We start from the raw sequence: 16,479 nt of genomic DNA, 5'->3' as shown, positions 1-16,479 counted from the left end.
CCACTGCAAACTACTGCAAACCACTACAAACTACTGCAAACCACTGCGAACTACTGCAAACCACTGCGAACTACTACAAACTACTGCAAACCACTGCAAACTACTGCAAACCACTACAAACTACTGCAAACTACTGCAAACCACTACAAACTACTGCAAACCACTACAAACTACTGCAAACCACTGCGAACTACTACAAACTACTGCAAACCACTGCAAACTACTGCAAACCACTACAAACTACTGCAAACTACTGCAAACCACTGCAAACCACTACAAACTACTGCAAACCACTACAAACTACTGCAAACCACTGCAAACCACTGCGAACTACTGCAAACCACTGCAAACCACTGCAAACCACTACAAACCACTACAAACTACTGCAAACTACTGCAAACCACTGCAAACTACTACAAACTACTGCAAACCACTGAGAACTACTGCAAACCACTGAGAACTACTGCAAACCACTACAAACTACTGCAAACCACTGAGAACTACTGCGAACCACTGCGAACCACTGCAAACTACTGCAAACCACTGCAACCTACTGCAACCCACTGCAAAGCTCCTGCAAGCAACGTCAGCGTCTTTGTTCTTCCTGCAATTACCATTATGTGGATGAAGTCCTTAATCTTCGCTGTGTTATACATGGTGTATAACAAGATAAAGGCTGGCAGCTTTAATCCGAAGCTGCGGTTTAAAAGTCCCAGAAATAAGCTCTAATCTATGCAGGAGACGGGGGCCATCAGATAGCGGAAGCCCTGAATTGCTGAGACCTTCATGTCTGATGTAGTAATCCCCAGTTCTTCAGGAGTGATGGCACGCTGAGTACCGCATGCACGTTGGCCCAGCTCATGACCTGGAATAACCCAGCTCCCCTCTGCCTCCCACACCCAGCCAATCAGCATGAGCTTCCTGAGCGTGCTCAGATAGTCCAAACCTCAAAATGTGATGAGGAAATTGTAGCTGTTTAAAGTTGCGCTGCCAAACACACACACGAGCGTGACTGCACACTTCCTCACACTTCCCCACACTTCCTCACACGTCCCCACACTTCCTCACACTTCCCCACACGTCCTTACACTTCCCCACACGTCCTCACACTTCCCCACACGTCCTCACACTTCCTCACAGGTCCCCACACTTCCTCACACGTCCTCACACGTCCCCACACTTCCTCACACTTCCCCACACGTCCTTACACTTCCCCATACTTCCTCACACTTCCCCACACGTCCTTACACTTCCCCATACTTCCTCACACTTCCCCACACGTCCTTACACTTCCCCACACTTCCTCACACGTCCCCACACTTCCCCACACTTCCTCACACGTCCCCACACTTCCTCACACTTCCCCACACGTCCTTACACTTCCCCACACTTCCTCACACTTCCCCACACGTCCTCACACTTCCTCACACGTCCCCCACACTTCCTCACACGTCCTCACACGTCCCCCACACTTCCTCACACTTCCCCACACGTCCTTACACTTCCCCACACTTCCTCACACTTCCCCACACGTCCTCACACTTCCTCACACGTCCCCACACTTCCTCACACGTCCTCACACGTCCCCACACTTCCCCACACTTCCCCACACGTCCTTACACTTCCCCACACGTCCTTACACTTCCCCACACTTCCTCACACGTCCCCACACTTCCTCACACTTCCCCACACGTCCTCACACTTCCCCACACTTCCTCACACGTCCCCACACTTCCTCACACTTCCCCACACTTCCTCACATCTTCTGGGCTGCCCACTATGATTCTGCAGCATAAATCACTCTCCATTTTCCCACAGCGCGGCAAGTGCAGTGAAGCTAAACCTCTCCACCTCTCCACCTCTCCTCTACACCTCCCTGTAGCTCCCCTCCAAACTACTGTGGGTGGGGCGTGTCCACAGGGAGGGTGGAGCATGTCTACTATGGGTGGGGCGTGTCCACAGGGAGGGTGGGGCATGTCTACTATGGGTGGGGCATGTCCACAGGGAGGGTGGGGCATGTCTACTGTGGGTGGGGCGTGTCCACAGGGAGGGTGGGGCATGTCTACTGTGGGTGGGGCGTGTCTACAGGGAGGGTGGGGCATGTCTACTGTGGTTGGGGCATGTCCACAGGGAGGGTGGGGCATGTCTACTGTGGGTGGGGCATATCTACTGTGGGTGGGGCGTGTCCACAGGGAGGGTGGGGCATGTCTACTGTAGTTGGGGCGTGTCCACAGGGAGGGTGGGGCATGTCTACTGTGAGAGGGACATATCTACTGTGGGTGGGGCGTGTCCACAGGGAGGGTGGGGCATGTCTACTGTGGTTGGGGCGTGTCCACAGGGGCTTCACTTCCTCTGCAGTGGACCTGACGCCTGTTTCCTTGAGACAGAACAAAGTGGCGGGAGCGTTAAAGGCTCTGGGACCAAACAGCAGTGTTCACTGTTACTAGAACAACAGGAAGGTGTCGGGCCGTGCGGAGGGGAGAATGTGGCGGGAGCATTAAAGGCTCTGGGACCAAACAGCAGTGTTCACTGTTACTAGAACAACAGGAAGGTGTCGGGCCGTGCGGAGGGGAGAATGTGGCGGGAGCATTAAAGGCTCTGGGACCAAACAGCAGTGTTCACTGTTACTAGAACAACAGGAAGGTGTCGGGCCGTGCGGAGGGGAGAATGTGGCGGGAGCATTAAAGGCTCTGGGACCAAACAGCAGTGTTCACTGTTACTAGAACAACAGGAAGGTGTCGGGCCGTGCAGAGGGGAGAATGTGGCGGGAGCATTAAAGGCTCTGGGACCAAACAGCAGTGTTCACTGTTACTAGAACAACAGGAAGGTGTCGGGCCGTGCGGAGGGGAGAATGTGGCACAATTTCTGAAACCACAGAGGCTTTCACAGTAGCCGAGGGGCAGCCCCAGGAGAGAGGTGACCCCTGACCCCGGGGGAGGGGGGGGGTCTCTGGCCCGTGGAGGAGACAAGTCCTCTCTGCCACATTCCACATGGAGAAATATCTGTGCAGTTCATGAAATTAAATAAACAAATAAATAAAATAAAATCATCTGTGTTAGTTCACGGAGGTATGTGGAGTATGTAGGTTATGTTCCAAATACAGGCCTTCAAACCATTCCCGCTTTTGGGAATCGACAGGAGTTCACCTCAAATGTAGCATTAAAAAAAACAGCTTTAAGAAACTCTGAGAATAGCCTCGAACTGCTCGCTCTGCTTAAAGTGCTTTAAGGTTTGACTGCACTGGGACGGCCTGCTGACTGACGGCCAGCCGGAGCTAATCCGCCACGTGCTGAATATTTTCCCTCCTGCAAAAGGGAGAGGCGTGTCCAGCCGTTTCAGAGTACAACCCTGGACTTGCAGTAGCTAATTAACGTCCGCGTGCTGGACGTTATTTGGCAGACCAGGACAGCCGTGTCAGCGGTATCCAGAGGCAGGACGGGAGGTGGGGGGGTTTATCAGGGGGTGTGTGCTAGGTGACTGCAGATTACACTTTTATGGCACTATTTAATCTGAAGCCCTCAGAAGCTTCCAGGTGTGTGGAGAATGCTGAACGGGACTTGAGAGGTGTTATAACTTGGCCCAGTATGGCAATAAAACATGCACTTGTCAAATACGCAAACGCCTCACACACGCACAAATGCTCACACGCACACACTCACACGCACACACACAAAACTTTGGTCAACTCTAAATAGCACCACGGAGTGTTTAGTCAGCTGTGTGAAGTGACAGTGAGAACGTGTGGTGACCACAGCAGCACTGACTCGCGTCTCTCCACTGGTGGTTCCCTTCAGAGGCAGAAGGTGTCGACCCGCGTGGACGTGGGATCTCCACACAGGTGCTGCTCGTGGTTTACGACACACCGCAGGACGGAATAACAGATTGTGCTCGCCTGGCCAAACTTCACATCAACCTGGTCCAAGATTTACAGACCATGACTGTAAATTATTGTTTATTCTATTCATCACATGCATAATTCCTTCTCCCGTAGCGGATAAATAAACCGAGGTATTAGCAGGTATACCCTGTAACCTGAAGACATTTTCTCTTCACAAGGGGCACGTGCGAGGATAAGAGGTAAAGTGTGAAACTAGTATTTTTCAATTTCCAAGCCAACAACTGGCACCCGGCGTGCTTCATTAAGAGCTGCTGGAAACGTTTCTCCAGGACTGGGTAGTCCTAGCTGCCACAGCTGGGGAAGATCATGACCAGCTTGGTAACGAGTTTCATGTGGATTCAAATATTAACAGCTTCATTGTTAACTCTGACCCTATCATCATGAGTTACCTACAATACAGGAGATAAAAATATCTTCACAGTTGAATACACTGTGAATACACCAAAAATGCTAACAATCAAATTCATTATGTTAGTATTCATCAGATCATGCTAGTTGGGTGACTATGGGCTTTCATCACTGGACAATATGTGACATTTTTGGTCAGACTAGCGCTTTAAAGTGGAGCAGGGGGGGGATGGGGGGTGGTGTTTCTGAGGAGCAGCCCGCATGGTTGGCTGCACCGTCTAATCATGGGTGGAGGAGCGGACGGATGGCTCATCTCCGCTGGTGTAGCGCCAGCAGCGCTGAAGCTCGGCCAGCCTCAGATAAATCACACGTCCCCTGGAGCAGGAGCCTTGGATCTGGAGAAATATGAAGAACTGTACCGGCACAGGACGAGCGAGCTCTGAGACCGCTCGGTGCCGGAGACACGGGGGTGGGTCACACTCCAGGCCCCCCAGGACCAACCACGCATGAGAACCAGCACTGGACCCACCGGGTCTGATGGTTCGGGAGGGAGGGGTTCGGGTGGGCGACTCGGACCTCGGTGTTATGTGTCCTGTTATGCTCTGTCAATACGTGTTGAGTTACAAATCACAGTGTTCACAAAATTGAAGGGTACAGAAATGCTAAACGCCTAATCAGACACAAACTTGAACAGATGATAATACAGAAATAAAGACCAGATCAGAGTGTGGAGTTAAACCAGAATATTAGGGAGGCTTGACAGAATGTATATAAGTTTTCACCCATCTTTTAAACACTATAACTATATATAACTGGACCAGTACTGCTTATAAAAGCTATGTATGCCACCACCACTGTGGAGTCTGATAATAACTCTATAACGATAACAGATTCATAGACATCGAGCATATTATAATAAATATGCGGGATGTTTATCATTAGAAATAAACCTATATTTAATAAGAAAAAACAATCATGCTAATAGTTGAGTCTTATTTATTTGATTCTCGCTATGCCTGTGCATTTCTTGTGTCTAAGTTCAAGCGGCGTTCATGCAAATTGCCCCCGTGTAAGACATTTAAGACGTTAAACATCGGACCAGAACCACTCCAGAACCCCAAACAAGCAAACAGAAACAACGCTGGTACTTACAGTGAGAAATGTTACAGCTAGTCACCACCGTACCGTAAACCGGGTGCAACATCCAGCTTGTTTAGACCGGACGGCCAATAACATTCCCCTCTGACACAGAGCAAACGGGCCGGAACCAGGACCCACGTCCGCCGCTCCTACGATCCTGCAGCATCTGAAACTTTCAGGTATTTCTGCTGCGTTGATGCTGCTCTGGTGTAAACTGATCTCCTAAAGTCGTGACATCGAGATGTCTTTTTTACGCCAGCCTACTTGAACGTCAGAACTTACCTGTAAAACCTGCTCGCCTAGTTCAGATCTGAGGTCCAAACTGAGTCCGTGTGAATGTTCCCACACCGATTACAGCTGCGCGTTTGTTGAGAGAGCTGAAGTTGTAGAGGTTGCAGAGAGGACGGTGCTTTTGTCAAGCACAGAGATCACGTTTTTGTTAAAAAAAATGCGAAGACTGGAAACGGAAGACTGCGTGATTAAGATATCTCCAATATTTAATTCATCATTAGGTTCGTTTTATTGTAACATCGCGCCGTCACCTGGAGAGAGGACGTCATTACGCTGTTTTCACTCTTCTAGCGCTAAAAAAAAATATGTACGCTGTTTCCCCTAAATCTGAGGTCTTAATTGTAACACACACACACACACACACACACACACACACGCACACACACACACACACACACACACACACACACACACACACACACACACACACACACACACACACACACACATCCCTCTCTCTCTCTCTCTCTCTCTCTCTCTCTCTCTCTCTCTCTCTCTCTCTCTCTCTCTCTCTCTCTCTCCGGCAGTGAAACAATATATTGATATACCCAGAACATATACCACTCAAGGTTATTCATGCACAAACGAGTCGCTAGAAATGTCAAGTGGAAGTGAACAGATATAAAAATGTCATCACACCACTGTGGCGGTGAGAGCCTGTTAATACAGTATCACAACAATACTGCAAAAATACATGGAGGGATGGAAACAGCACAGAGACGATGTTACGTAGGCAGGTGTGTACAACAGCGAGACACGTGAGTACCACGCAGAGTTACGCCCTGAGCCCAGTGAGCCCGCTGGTAGCTCAGATCCCGCCCGAGTGGTTAGGCGCTTACTTGCTCTGTGAGTCTGTGGGGATGGCTGGTGATGGAGGTGTGATAGTGGTGTGTCTGCTCCTGAAAGACCTCCCTGCTCCGCTCGGAGCGCTGCGACTGCATGGTGGGGTCGTCCCGGCTGACGCTCTCCTCTTCTACCGCGTATCTCCAGGGCAGCGTGCGCGGGGACCAGGGGTCCGATCGGAAGCTCTCCGCGGTGCCGTACAGCTTCCTCTCCAGGTTCTCCTCATCCTCAGCGGGATACGGCTGCTGGACGCTTTTCACCGTGTCTTTGAGTCCGAGGATATACGAAACAAACAGACAAAAAACATGCAAGGACGAGAGTTAGGATTCAGACGCACAGCAGGTGGCCGCACTGGGCCCGAGACCTGCGATGAATTAGTGTGATGTGCAACACAGCAACAGTGATGGTCATTTGAAAGGTCAACCAACAGTGCCATTAAGCAACCCCTGACCAGCAGGCGTTGGTCTCTCGTACGCTCTCGGTGCACTGGAGAAACCAATCTGTGAGCTCTGCGTGATGGTTTCTTTGTGGTACACGCCACACCGAGCTCCTACATAAAGACCTGAAGGCACCGAGGAGAATCGGATGGCATTATTACAAGGTTTCTTTATCACAAGCGTCGCTTGTGAAGATCAGAAGTTGCGGGGCAGAAGGAACACACACATTTGTTGTGATGCAGCTAATGAGGCGTTACTGAACAATTCCTTCAGGTCCCCCACTGAGGCGCAGTGCACTGCAATCAAACACACAAAAAGGCTGAAATAAACTTGGTGTTAAACTTTCGAGAACTGGCTTTTACCTATATTGATAGGAGCAGTAAACCAAAACCATAAACTGAGAGGTCTTCTTTGGCCTGATCAGTGATGCAGAAACACTCTCAAGCTCTGATCTTTGATGGGTAGCTGTCCATAAGCAAGGCCCCCATTATGAATTTTCCTATTCAAAAAATGAACACTGAAACAATGAAAACTGTTGAGTAAGGCAGGTGTGAAATTCTACCCTCTTCCTGCCCCGGCTGTGTGGTGGTGTCAGTGGGGGGGGGCAGGTTTGGAGCGTACACAGCACCGGGTGAACTGTGTGCAGCAGTGGGTGAACACTCATGTGGGCTCGAATAGAGGAGGAATTAAAAGACAAACAAGGGGCAGGTGAAAGCATTCAGGGATTGGGAAAGGTGTAGTGTGTGTGTGTGTGTGTGTGTGTGTGCATGTATGTGTGTGTGTGTGCGTGTGTGTGTGTGTGTGTGTGTGTGTGGCAGTGGGCGTGCCCCTCCGGCTGAGACCGTGACAGGCTGACTTTAACATACGGGTTGCTCCTTATAAAGTGTAGACATGATTTAACCTGCCCTTTGACCATGTAGGGAGCCAATTATATGCAATCGATATGCAAGGTTGATATTGTCTCATTACCCCAAAAGGACATTCCCATATAGCATTTTGAAATATATAGGAGCGTAGTACTGACCCTCTGATGAAAGTAAGGCTTTTCTGCTCTTTAAGGAATACGTTCATGTATATTTTAGCATTGCTAACACTGAAAGCTTAGTCAGGATCATTTATTATACTAAAAGCTTTTTGGGATGGGGGCTACAGATGAATGGAACCTGGGCTGCAGTCCTGTGGTTTTTGTTTTCTCTGTGAGGGCCCTGGGTTCCGAAAGCCTCCCAAACCTGTTTTTGTGCAGAGCCCCACCGGGGTACGACAGTCACAGGGTGGTAAGGACTTCAGCATGGATTGTGTAAAGGCTTTCTGTTGATGGCTTTCAATCTCAGGCAACAGCAGAAGGTCTGGTGGCCTCTGAGGTCAGTGCGTGACTGGGTTCTGTAGGCGTTCAGAAGGTCTGGTGGCCTCTGAGGTCAGTGCGTGACTGGGTTCTGTAGGCGTTCAGAAGGTCTGGAGGCCTCTGAGGTCAGTGTGTGACTGGGTTCTGCAGGCGTTCAGAAGGTCTGGTGGCCTCTGAGGTCAGTGTGTGACTGGGTTCTGCAGGCGTTCAGAAGGTCTGGTGGCCTCTGTCTGAGGTCAGTGTGTGACTGGGTTCTGCAGGCGTTCTCTGATACTCTCTGATTTGAGATCTGAAATTCAAATGTGGAATAAAGGAAGCAGGGTTGAAGAAGACTGTTCACAAGGACAAGGTGAGAAAGGGCAAAAATAACGTGAGAGAACGTGGGAGAGAATAACGTGAGAGAACGTGATCAGGGCAGATGAACAGATACTCCACTGGCGTGAGTCGTTTTTCTCACACTCGTTTAAAACATGCATGTTGAGAATGCATAACTCATGCTCCACATCTGTATTGTATTGCATAATAAGCAAACCTGCCATGTCAGCAGTCCGCTCTCCTTGCTAACCAGATGGAGAAATGCCCCTGTGGTTTTACATACGTGTGTAAAAGACGGCATCGGCTGTCCTGGTTGGACATTTGGGAGATTTGTGAGCGCCTCTGCTAGCACTTGTTGAGAGGTCGTCAACGACTGACGATGGACCAGCTGTTGGCCCCCTCATTATGAATGAGTGCACAACTGTGGACTCTGAAGCAGGAGCTTCTATTCTCAGTCCAGCAAAATAAATCATTATGCACAAACGTACACAGAGAAAATGGCACAGACGATAATAACCCAAACTATATCGAGGAACAGAGGGAACAGACAGCGTGTTGTGAAATGCGATGAATGTATTGGTAGAATAATTAGCGATCTTTGTGCTAAAGCGGCCCGTGTGATGAGGAAGCGCTAGTGTGTCTTCTGTCTCGTGAAGCAGGTCTCCTCCATATGTACGCGCCAAAGGTCAGCCACGCCCCTTCAGAATTCTGCATTCTGTATAGATGCTTAGAGGTTTCAGGCTGATGGAGCATATGAAGAATGTTGGCTTCAGCGAAGGTTAGAGCAGGAGGAGATGTTTGACTCATGCTGCCAGTGATGCATTTACCATTTGTTGACGCTAAATGATTTCAACAGAAACGCACGAGATTAGGAAGGTGCAGATACACTACCACAGTACTGCTCCTGGCCTTTCCCAGGGTCGCATGACCCCCCGCTCGCCCAATCACGCCAGACACTAGCATCCTTTACATCCTGTGTGTACTCTGTGCATGCACATAAGGATATAAGGAGTATCTGTTTATGTGACGCTGGGACAACAGCTCGCCGCTGCTCCTTATCGCTTCCCCTCTGTGGAAAAATCGTGTTCTGGCAAGCAGAAGCCTGTGGAGAAAACCCAGGCGTCCGCCCAGCTCGTTCTCCAGGAGCGCGAGGTCACGTAAAGTGAAGGATATCCTCTACGCTCCACACCAGTGTCACTAATGGGCCCTGATGTCACTGAGAAATACGTACGATCTCCTAGAAACGCAAGCGGCCTGTGTCACAGGACCCCACGATATATATCAACAGAGCTGTTGAACTGTTTAATTACTAGTAGTCGAAACTCCGTTAGTAATAGTTACTAAGTTTGTCCATTTGTAGCTTGTGTGTGCCGTGTGTGTGATCAATGCACACCACACACATTTCACACAGTGGTGAAGAGGTGAAGCTGTAGGATTTTAAACAGCTGAATTTATGCTGCTATAGGCGTCTGATACTGCTTATTGACTTATTACTGCTTATTGAAGTCTCCTGCCCTTCAGACGAGCCTTTAGTCTCACAGCCTGCGCATCATTGCAGAGGCAGACGAGAGTCTCATTATGAGTCTGTCCCAAGCGGCATCGTTAGTCACGGATGAACGGAGCTCACCGACCTCATCTCCAGTGCGGAGGCACAGCGGATGTAATCCTCTGGTATAACGTGGATGAACTGCCCTGACAGAGGCAGCAGAGGGTGTGGGCAAAACAAACCCTCCCTCTAGCCCCTCCACGCCCCGCCCACACCGCTGACCGCTCCCCGTCCTGGTCCCACGCCAACACGAGGACAGCAGCCGGCTGTAATGGAAAACGGTCTGACTGGTATCCACCACACGGCTGTCAAGCAGCTACATCTGAACATTAATCCTGGAGCATAGCCCAGGACTGAGGAGGTGAAGCTCTGCTTTCTAATGAGAAAGTGAGTAGGTGAGAGAAAGAGAGAGGGAGAGGGGGGGGGCATAAGTAGAGAGGGAGGAGAGAAACACTACGTACACAGACATGTACTCACAACAATGGAAACTATCTGAACTCATTGTAATACAGTTCTGCAGCTGAGGTAATCGCTACAGCAGACCTCTCTGCTGCTCACTGGGAAAAAAATTTAAAAGTGAAACTGCTTTGTTTTGTCTTGCAAAAATACACGTGTTGGGCTTACTGGTTATATGATATATGTTGCAGCTGTTTTGTTAACTACTACTGGGTCCTCTCACATATCAGCCCCCTCTAGTGTTCAACAAGGCCAAGATGCTCTTACCTGGCCCTGTGGTAACAATTCAAATCTCTACATATAGCCAAGTCTGACATGCCGAGTCAATGCTCGGCCACAGTGTTCAGTATATCCACCCCTGCCTGCACTGGCAGTGTTTATTAACATGCTGGGAGGGTTTGTAATGGTAGTGTTTCTCTGGGCCCACACGGGCTTCGAGTGCAGACAGGAATGTGCTTGCTAAGGGGGCTTTATTCATGACCTCGCCTTTCTGTTGTTAGCCATGGCACAACGTTGAAAGCGGCCATAAAAGCCACAGAAGGGCTTTATTAGCCAAACACATCTATCTCTGAACAGCACGGGGAGCGCTGCTGGTCTAATCCATACCTCTTAAACAGGAGGGTAGCCACGGGTCACTTTAGAAAATTGGTCTCTATATTAAAAGTTTTAGAAGCAAGCAGGAAACTAGAACCACAGTGAATGGCCTCAATATACAAAGTGTTCATGACTTAATTAGACCCTGAAGTTCATCTGCTTCACTGAGACTCTAAAATGTTGTGAAGGTTGTGTGTGTTCGTTGGTCACCACTGCATTATTAGAGCCACAAGGCCCATGAACCTAGTTGTACAGAGAAAACCACTTACATTTTTAGCCTACATGTTTGCGATACCTATACAATACTCCAAAAGGCTGCCCTGCTTAAATGGTGTACATGGGTGATGTTTCCATGTAACCTGACTGAGGTGGTAACACATATAAAAGATGAATAGAGAATGAGGAATAGTCTTCACTACACACTCCCTTGAGTGGCTGGAGAGTTCTGGGATGTGCCTTCATCAGCAGCTGAGAGGGGAGCTTGGCTGTAGCCCCCCCCAGCCTGCCCTGTAACCCCCCCCCCCCCCCCCCCCCCCCCCCCCGCCTAACCTCATTCTGCCCTCCCGCTCATTTCTCCTACACAATACTCTCATGCAGGCGAAGACACATGTCTGAGGTCAAAGGGCAGCCTTGTTGTTTGGTTTTCAGGTGTTTTGTTGTTTTTATTACTCTGGGCAGAAAAAAACACATCACACACACACACACACACACACACACACACACACACACACACACACACACACACACACACACACACACACACACACACACACACATAAAAGAAGCCAAAAACAAAATAAATGTAATGGTCCTAACAACAAATTATTTGAGAAATAATCAGCCAGAACTAAAGACGTGTACTCGAGACCTGTGCCACCATTTTATCATTACTGCAGTGAACTACTGAGAGCTGCAAACAAGGAAATCCATTGATGTGTTTCAGAATCAACAGAAGCTCATGTCTTATGCATGTGTGCATTTCACTGAAGAAGAGGCAAGATGTCTTATGTAAACCTACACTTGTAGTCTCACAGCTAATGTTTCATTGAAGTGAATTCAGAATATCATTCTAACATCATGTTTGAAACTCACTGAAGTGTATTGACTGAGTTAACTTTTGAAACATGCTATATTCCTCTAACTTGCCTTTAGTGACAGTTCAATGACATGTAGAGATTTGTGCCTTTGAGCCTGTGTGTGTGAGTGCTTTAATCACCATTATTTTTCATTAATTAATTGATCTGTTAATTATTAATATGCATATTAGTCAGGAACTACTGTGAATCATTCAGTGACTACAATGACAGTGAGGTTACAGGTATGCAGGTGTAATACACGAATGAGTCTGGACCCATTCTCAGGACTTCCCAGGATTTTTGTCTAATATGACTAATATGTCTGACCAGTGTTCTGGGCACACAGCATCAGTGTGTTCGAATTTTCAAGGAATTGTTAGAACATGACTTGCTAATTATTTGGTGGTTTGAATTAATACTCTTTATAACATGCTGTTTATGCTTAGAAGACTTACTGGATGTATGTCATTTGTGATGCTCAGTATGAATTACAATATATTTTTGTTTACATCTAGCAAGTCTGCTTGAAAAAAGAATTGAACAAAACAATGAAATAATAATAGCATAAATAATAAATAGAATAAAGTAGGTCTGTAATACTGTAACCTGGCCAGATTTAAGTATGTTTGTGGTACGTTTAAAGAATTTCAGTCATTTCAATGTGTCATGTCAAATACTGAGCTCACATATATACATATATATATATATATATATATATATATATATATATATATATATATATATATATATATATACACACACACACTAAAGCCCAAATAATCCACACTCCAGTTTGAGTTGATGTTATCTCATATGCACATACTCTAAGTACATCCATGCAGGCATGAAACACAATTATTATAAATGACCAACCTCTGTGCACAGAGAAATATCAGGATTAATTCATCAGTGTGTAGACTCCACAGTAGCAGTTGATGAATGATAATGATGATGATGATGATGAGGGGTAATTATCACAAAGGGTGACTTTTCAGTGTGTGATTCCCAGCCCTGCCACACCCCCACCCCCAGGAGGAGGGTTTGGACTGACCCCCATCATCATGACAAAGCACCATTCTGTAGCCCACACACCATACCCATCTACAATACCCACGCTCTTAGATCGAGGGGTGGAAAAGGTATTTTAACACTGCGTTTTTGGAGGTTTTCAGACCCTCTCATCGCATCCTATTAAATCCGCAGATGACACTTGTTTGTTGAAAAAATATATGGTAGCATATTCTTTACATGCTGATATTTGAGATGTTGAGATGCATCTACATAGATAAACACCTATTGTTTGTAGACCACTGCTGATTCTGGATTGCCGCCTATGCAAAAGTGTAGTTATAAGTGACTATACTGTGCAGAACTGGTGAATAAATATATACATCGGGTAACGTTTCACTACATCCCAAATCACTGTCAAGGTGTCCAGATCATAATGCACATCAGTTATTCTCTAAAACAGGCTGTCTGTCCCCCGTCCTGTGGAGCTCAGTGCTGTGTGTTTGTCTTCCGGCCATGGCAGGATATTTAGGGAAGGGAGCTAGACTCTGAGTTGGCAACCATACCCCCGCAACTGTAGTCACGTCATGTTCAATCAGAGCCTTCGCCCGCACCGGGAAGACCACATAAAGGTCTGCTGGGCCGTGCTAGAACATAAACATTATTCTACAGACACCGGATCCACTCGGGTAAGCAAAGAAGAGCGGGAATGCGAGACCCAACTCCAGACCTCGTTGACAAAAGTCATACAGGCTGCAAAACAAACTGTTGTGTGAAACTGTTTCCTGGGGAGTGTTCCCCAACTCCACAAAGCTAGAGCCTTCAGAGAGATGTTTCCTTTTACAGGATGCAGCCCATGTCCTTAATGGGGATGCCTTTGTTTTATGGCCAGTGCTGGTACAGTCCGCTCGGTGGTTTGATCACAGCTCGCATGAGTCACTGAACATATACAGAAACAGACGATGGTATAAACTGCAAATAAAGTGGCAGATTTTATTCTGCTATTGCGTGAATAACAAACCAGATTTACATACAGGTCTGAATTGTGGTGTAGTTTTTCAGTCAGATGGGCCCCCGATTCTGCTGAAATATGCTACTTTCTCAAATATAGTGAGCTGGAATTTAGTGGAGAAGCCTGTAATCCTCTAAAACTGGACCACTCAGGCTTTAGTTTCTCACCTCAGCTAAAAGATGTTTAAACATTTAATGCTCTCAGTGGGATGCACTTTTTATTCTATAAACATTCTAAGTTCGTCAAAAGGCAAGATCATTCCCCATTATCTCTCAGTGCTGTTCTCTGAAGAACCCTTTGCGTGATGCAACCCAATTTCATAAAGCCACAAACAAAATCTCTGTAGTTAGGCCTCCATTCTGTTCTCTTTTAAAACGTAGCAGATTTCTGATCACCTGTAAGGTCACATCTGTGGTCTTAAGCAACGTTCAAGCTTACATCCCAAAGTCCTGAATCATTTCATCTGTAATAATATCTCATAACCCACCCTGCAATATGTGGTTATGCTAAAAAGTCTATAACACAAACAGGCTTTTCAGTGCAAAAATGATAATAATGTTGCTATGAAAGCAGAAAAGCATCTGTAATAAAAGCACATCAAACAAACGTATGGTCTAAATAAATAAGTAAAATAATATTAGTAATTGCCGCTGCCAAATTGCTAAAAGCTTTATAAGAGTCACAGCTTGTGTACTAGAGCACAGTCTAGCTCTAGTACAATAAAACACAACTCATTTCTGTAGCCACTTTTCCCATCTACTCAAATCTACTTTGCATGACCAATTTATTCTTCCAGAGCCAAAGACTCACCATTGAACTGCGAGTTCACCACTCCCTGCAGGACTCTTTATCCACTCCTACTAACCCAACTAAAGAGCTGTTTAACCTGTCCACAACTCACTCCACTCCCAGTGCCCACTATGCAAACCACTCCCCAGAAGTGCCAGTGTTTATACCCTAGAATGAGGGTCTGTTTCGTTTAGAGGAAGCTCCATTGTCCGGCTAATGGCGTTCCCTTTTCAGAGGCATGACCTCAACGCTGCAAAAGTTAGGAAGGGAAAAGGTGAGTAAGACTTTGTGTTTGTGTGTGCGTGTGTTTGTTTGGGAAATACGTTGCTATGCCGGTGACTTCCTGCGTAAGCCACAGGAGACGGCAAAGGATGAGTGACCTCCTCTTAAGAGTTGACCTCACCCAAACTCCTAAGCAGCGGGGGTCAGATTTTCATCAATAGACAGGGACACCTAACACCCTGGTCTTAACACGCAGATGACACTAAGAGCTTGGAGGGGTTATGCTTTCTTGTCCATTAAGGCTCATTTGAATTTAGGCTTATATACCCTTGAACGTAGATTTTGAATGTTTTTTTTTCTTACATTGCAGAATGTTGGTATATGAAACACAGTGGTCTGCACCCATTCACCAGATTTATCCTCAGTTATGTTTTTCCTTAGCTAATGTTTCCAGCACCTGCCCATTGTTGAGGGGGAACTGGAAACAGTTGCTTTGTGCACTGTGGGGGGGGTTAATGACCCTTTTCCTACACCTCCCTCCCTCGCTCCCCCCCTCCCTCTCTTCCCCCCCTGCTGAAAAAAGGCACATTTCCACACCCATCCACACGAGCTGCAGAATTATTATTATAGTTGATATTTCATTTTTTTTATTGCATTTTAGAGCTCTTGACACCAGTAGATATATTTTAAGGCATGATGAATGCACACTGGAATGCAGAATTAACACACCTATTAATGTGGTATTGTATTGATGTCATAAGAGATAATGATCCTCCATGTGGTGGTGGTGGTGTCATAGGAGATAATGATCCTCCATGTGGTGGTGGTGATGTCATAGGAGATAATACTCCTCTATGTGGTGGTGATGTCATAGGAGATAATGATCCTCCATGTGGTGGTGGTGATGTCATAGGAGATAATGCTCCTCCATGTGGTGGTGATATCATAAGAGATAATGCTCCTCCATATGGTGGTGTTGATGTCATAGGAAATAATACTCCTCCATGTGGTGGTGGTAATGTCATAGGAGATAATGATCCTCCATGTGGTGGTGGTGATGTCATAGGAGATAATGCTTCTCCATGTGGTGGTGTTGATGTCATAGGAGATAATGATCCTCCATGTTGTGGTGGTGGTGTCATAGGAGATAATACTCCTCCAT

At 47.0% G+C, this 16,479-nt stretch overlaps 1 protein-coding gene across 4 annotated transcripts in view; it reads right to left on the bottom strand.

The window, feature by feature from the left end:
• The window catches only part of LOC143483040 (sickle tail protein), a 61,179-nt gene that overhangs the window by 22,335 nt on the left and 22,365 nt on the right, over positions 1-16,479 (bottom strand). The window contains exons 1-2 of one of the 4 annotated variants that reach the window (XM_076981718.1): positions 15,117-15,216; positions 6,517-6,785 (exon numbers count right to left, since the gene is read on the bottom strand). In XM_076981718.1, the coding sequence (XP_076837833.1) occupies positions 6,517-6,618 (102 nt within the window). In that variant the 5' untranslated portion in view covers positions 6,619-6,785; positions 15,117-15,216. Of the gene's footprint in view, positions 1-5,398; positions 5,616-5,668; positions 5,819-6,516; positions 6,786-15,116; positions 15,217-16,479 lie in introns of those variants that run through there. The other 3 variants (XM_076981717.1, XM_076981720.1, XM_076981719.1) reach the window with 3 other exon arrangements.

This window comes from Brachyhypopomus gauderio, chromosome 19 (assembly GCF_052324685.1).
Source record: "Brachyhypopomus gauderio isolate BG-103 chromosome 19, BGAUD_0.2, whole genome shotgun sequence".
Lineage (NCBI taxonomy): Eukaryota > Metazoa > Chordata > Actinopteri > Gymnotiformes > Hypopomidae > Brachyhypopomus > Brachyhypopomus gauderio.
This window is presented reverse-complemented; position numbering and strand designations above follow the sequence as displayed.